This window comes from Loa loa (assembly GCF_000183805.2).
Source record: "Loa loa unplaced genomic scaffold supercont3.2, whole genome shotgun sequence".
In the NCBI taxonomy this organism is placed as follows: Eukaryota; Metazoa; Nematoda; class Chromadorea; order Rhabditida; family Onchocercidae; genus Loa; species Loa loa.
The window spans coordinates 1,214,137-1,219,807 of NW_018108182.1; the positions used below are offsets into that span (position 1 = coordinate 1,214,137).

Genomic DNA, 5,671 nt, shown 5'->3' on the forward strand with positions numbered 1-5,671 from the left:
AATATATATATATATATATATATATATATATATATATATGAAGGAGTAATAACCGGAACAGCAATCTTCATGATCCGAATCAATAACACTGGTACATTTGGGAGCAGTATGTATAACAGAAGTTGTTGTTATACCACCATTATTCTTTTCTGCCAACATTGTTGTATAATATGTTGTTTCCATACTATATTGAATAGCCTAAAATTAAATATATCATATAATGAATAATTATCGAATATTTTTAAATAATTAAAAATTTTTTGAATTTCAAATAGTTCTATGATTTAATAATCATGTGTAATTACAATTCATCTTATCAGTAACAAATATATACATTGCTATTGATTATAAGTGATAAATTGATGTGAATAATTATGAAATATACAAAAATTACCTGAATAAGATATGGAATACCACATATATTTCTCATGACTTTTTCAGCTTTATCACGATCTAATATTTCCGAATTTTTACATTTATTAAATAGTCGTTGTCGATTAAATAATCGTTTTAAACATTGTGGCCATGTCATTAATGATTTTGGTCGTAATGTCCATAAAATCATCGAAATGATCAAACCAATAAAACCAAGACTTAAGAAGATTATCGTTGTAGAATTCAAACCATATTCAGTAGTTAATAATATCAATCCAAGCAGTAATATTATAGAACTTATTATTGATAACAGTAATGGTATCAACATTTTTTTTTTTTCAAATCTTCAACAATAATAACCATAAAATTTCATCACTAATTATCAGCCAAAACATCACTGAAAATTTTAATTTTATGTAAAAAAACTAATTTTAATTAACTAACAAAATGAAAAAAAAAGAAATTTATATTGTTTAGATTACTGAATACATCTCTGTTCTTGACAATTTTCTAATAGTGTAATTAAAAATTCAATTACATATCCCACACATCTTCCTAATCATACCTTCCTTTTTCAATTTATTATCAAATATAACTTAAATGTATCCTCAATGAAATCTCACCTAAATATTTTATCAATGATATAGAAGTGAACATTGATAATTTTATGTTTTGAAATATGATAGAATAAAACCAATGTTTCAGATAGTTTCAATAATTTTGTAGCTTAACAGTTTATTTGTGAATGTTTTTTTCAGAATCACCGTAATCATATCATTATCACAAGAGATGCTTTACTTTGAATTAATCAAGTTTTAGTTATTTAACGCTGAATTTTTACTGCATCATTTCTTTTTGCTTTAAAAATTCTGAATCTAACTTTAGCTATTTCTAAAAAAAAAAGTTGTAAACCAATTTTAAACTTCCCGATTATTGCGTTTTTTTTTTTTGGTCTCTTCTCTAAACAATGTGTGAATAGAAACTGTAATGTGATCTTATCAGAAATAGAATGTATAACAAAATATAAATGAAATATATGTTTTATGAAATAAATTTAAATCCTTAAAATTATGCTTTGATTTGTGAAATATTCAAATTGGCATCCATTTATGACAAACATAATATTTCGGTGAATATAACGAACAACAATCATTCGGACGAATTTCATAAATTTGAAAAGTATAAAAATTATAGAAATTAATAAAAATTTTATAATTTTTTCAAGTTAATAAAAATTTTATTTATAAAAATTATAGAAATTAAATTGGACTATTACTATTAAACTGTACTGTGATCTTATCAGGTTGTTGGCGTATTATCAGAAATAAGTTGGTGATATATGATGAAGCAGTGAGAAAAAAAAAGAAATGGATAAAAATTTGATAAATAAAAAGAACAATTATGTAAATATAATTTGTAATTACTTGCACTAATTATATCAGTACTAATATGATAATGATATCATCAATATCATTTATCTATTTGATATGTTTGTTGAAAAGAAATTTAAATTACACATATATGAAATGGCACTATCATGTTATCAGTTTTTTTTTTCTTTCTTTTTTTTTTGTATTTTAATAAATGCATTTCATTTATTTACTAGATTTGATTAATTATATGATAAAAGTCTCCGAAGGGAAATTTTTAATGATAACTAATCAGTGATTACTCTGTTTTTTTTTTGTGTTATTTATGCTCATAGCTAAAAGTATGAACGATTTCAGATGTTATGAAAAGCATTAATTTTAAAATTTAAAACATTTTAAAAAAAGGAAAGGGAAGAATTTGACTCGTTATGTGATGCAAATATGATTCAATGAAAGGAAATGATAAGCTTACTAGCATACATGAAAATTATTCCATTCATTTTAATAGTTCTATTTCAAATTCAATCAATATTAAAAAAAATATTAAAAAAAAGGTTTGATGTTGCCAATTTCGATGTTTTTTTTTTTATATTTTTTACTAATTAAATTTCGAATATTCATAAGTTTTCAGCTTATTCTCATTCTTATCATAAATGTTTTCTTATTTCAATTCCGTATGATAGATTTGAAATTTTATGTAAATCCTAATTTAATTGGTATAGTTCAAGGATTTAAAGATTCAACGATTCGAAGATATCACTTTAAAGATTAAAGATTTATTCAAAAAATTCTACGAATTAATTTTCATTTATGATATAATTTAAATTGAAGAAAAGGTAAACAAATAAAATCTTGAGAGAAAATTTTGCCAACTATTAGAATGTTGGGAAAAATGGGAAATGATAAATTAAATGTTCCGATAAGAAATTATACAGTAATTCATGATCTGTGCTGGAACAACCCAGAAATTTTCGATATATTCTTGATAAAATCTACTACAGTTATCGAGACTAGCCAATGTACCTGCAATATTTGTCATGTGATTGGGAGTTATTTTAAAGGAGTCATACGATTTCAGATCACGCCCTTATCATTCATATTTATAAAATAATGACAATCAGTGATATGGATGTTGCGTTATAACAGAAATTTATATTCCAGTAATTTTCAAAGAAAAAAAATTATGTCAGTTATCATAAAGATTTCATTAAAATAAAATATGTTCTTTTATCATTTAATTGAAAGATATTACTTTCTCGTTAATTTGTTAATGCACTGAATTAGGACAATTACAAGGAATGCTATTAGTGAAATGTTTCAGTATTAAACTTTCAAACCTCTTAAATTAATCAATTTAATTTAGGCATGCCGATGATTTAAACTATCACTATCATTGTTGTTTCATTTTTTGATAACATATATCTTGAATGTAAACCGAAATTGCCCAATCATTCTCCCTACTTCTGTGGCATTCAAAATGACTTTTAAATTTGTTAAAAGATGAAAATATAAGCCAAAAAAAAAGAGCAAATTTGTGAGTAATTCATACAAAGATAAAATGGATTTCAGTATTGGTAGCAGATGGTTAAAATTGACAACAGCGCCGTAAAATAAAGACAAAAAAAAAAAAACAAATTCATTAAATAACTTTCCATTCTGGTGACATCTAATTTAATTTTCTATCCATTACTGCATTACTGATAATTTGACAATTGATATTTCAGAATGTAGGAAATCGATGCTTGTATATAATACGGAAACAGATCAACAACAATAATTTGTAAACATTACTACCTTGAAGATATTAATTAGATCTAATTGTTCAATGATAGTAACAGGTGATTAATATTAATTAAATCTAATTGTTCAATGATAGTAACAGGTGGTTAATATTAATTAAATCTAATTGTTCAATGATGGTAACAGGTGATTAAAATTGAGAACAGCACCGTCTTGATATTTTTCTTTTTTAAAATTTCGCATTGCTGATTTTAAATTTAAACAGACAAAAAAAAAAAAGTATGATAAGATGAGGGCTATAAGGTCAAAGAAGTAATTTTTTTGAGGTTTTTTTTTTCTTTTTTTTTCAGAAAACCAAATCTAACACTTGAAATGGAAAAGGGCGATGTAAGGGCAAAAACAGGGAGGAAGTAGAAATGATGTAGAAAAGATGAAGTAAAAGGTGGCCTCATTTTATTTATGTATCATTTGTTCCTAGTCTCCTTATCTTTCTCTTCACTACATCTATCAATTATAAGAAGCTAAAAGGAAGAAAAAAAAAAAAGGAAAAAAGTAAAAAAGAGCCTTGTTTATTTGCTAGGCTTCATGAAATGAATGTTTTATGCCTAGCTACAATAATCGACGCTAAATTATTCGCTCTAAAACTAACCTTTTTCTTTTTTTTTTTGCTTTCTCTACCTTTTCTCTTTGTCTTTTTTTCCATTTCATTTACACTTTCTTCTTTTCGGAATATCTTTCAAAGTTTTACTTTAATGAAGGAATTAACTTTGAACTTTTCTTATTCAGTTTTTTTTTCAGGAAGGAAACTTTGCTTAAAAAGTAATTGATATGATTCCGTGATAGTGGAAAATCATTCATCATTTTATATATATGTTTGATAGAAAATATTATCCATTCAGTTAAATTTTTGAAATGAGATCAATCTTTAGGGATCAGAATAAATGATTTGAATCGTTTGAAAGATATATTTAGGGAATATCAATGTTACATTTAAAGAATTTTTTTTGTTTAGTTAAGCAAAAATTAAAATAAAACTTCAGCATACGGATGATATTTTAAAAATTTATCAAATTCTTTGCTAGGGAAAGTAGGCATAATTGATATAAGTGGTACAGAGAAGGAATGAACAGGAATACATATATATATTAAAAATTAATACTATAATTTTGGAATATACGGTAAGAGAACATTAAATGTGTAGAAGGGATACCCGAGAGGTATTGATTATTTTTATATCTTTATAGTCATTAGTCAATCATGCTCATTATACCAATGACACTAATATGGGTTGTAAGCAATCAATAATATGACATTCGTTTCGATAAATTCATTCATTTAATCAGAAAATTTAATATTACGTGCTAATCCGTTATTAATATGCTCAATGGCAGCTAATTAAAAATATAAATTTATAAAAACCAATTAGAAATGTTTACACAAATTCTAAGTTATGAAAATAATTTTTTTAAATTAAAAAAATTTAATTTAGAATTTGTGTTAAGACTTCTAATTGGTATTTAGAGAAGTGTTTATGAACATTCCTATAAGCAAATATATCACAAAAAAAAAGAAATTACTGAGAATTTCAAGTTGAAGATCAGCTGATAGCAATTTGTAAGCAATTACTGTAATAATTATTCAAATTATCTGTTCATTCAGTGTTAAGCTTTTCTTATGGTAGAAGTAAGTGATATTGCATCGGAAGGCATGTATGTTTCACGTTGCAAAACCAATACCTGTCATCACGTGACAGTATGTTCAAGATTTGCTGTTGGAAATTTCTATGGAATGATATCCGATTCATTTAACTCATACTATTTCCATTTCAAAGTCAAATGAATAAAAGAGATAGTGGAAGTGAGAAGATCGCGATTTAATCTGATATTATTGTGAAGATTAAAAGTTTAGAGATTATTTACAGCTAATATTAATAATAATTAATAATTAATAATAATAATAATGATAACAATAATAGTAATAATAACAATAATAATAGTAATTAACAATAATAATAATTGATAATAATAATTAATAATAATAATAATAATAATAATAATAATAATAATAATAATAATAATAATAATAATAATAATAATAATAATAATAATAATAATAATAATAATAATAATAATAATAATAATAATAATAATAATAATAATAATAATAATAATAATAATAATAATAAT

At 23.8% G+C, this 5,671-nt stretch overlaps 1 protein-coding gene across 1 annotated transcript in view; it reads right to left on the reverse strand.

Moving 5' to 3' along the window:
- The window catches only part of LOAG_16417 (hypothetical protein), a gene marked incomplete at both ends in the record, with an annotated part of 1,921 nt that extends 1,356 nt beyond the window's left edge, over positions 1-565 (reverse strand). Inside the window, 2 exons of the mRNA XM_020449070.1 lie at positions 54-198; positions 395-565. Of these exons, the coding sequence (XP_020307529.1) occupies positions 54-198; positions 395-565 (316 nt within the window). The remainder of the gene's footprint in view (positions 1-53; positions 199-394) is intronic.
- Positions 566-5,671: the final 5,106 nt, after the last annotated feature.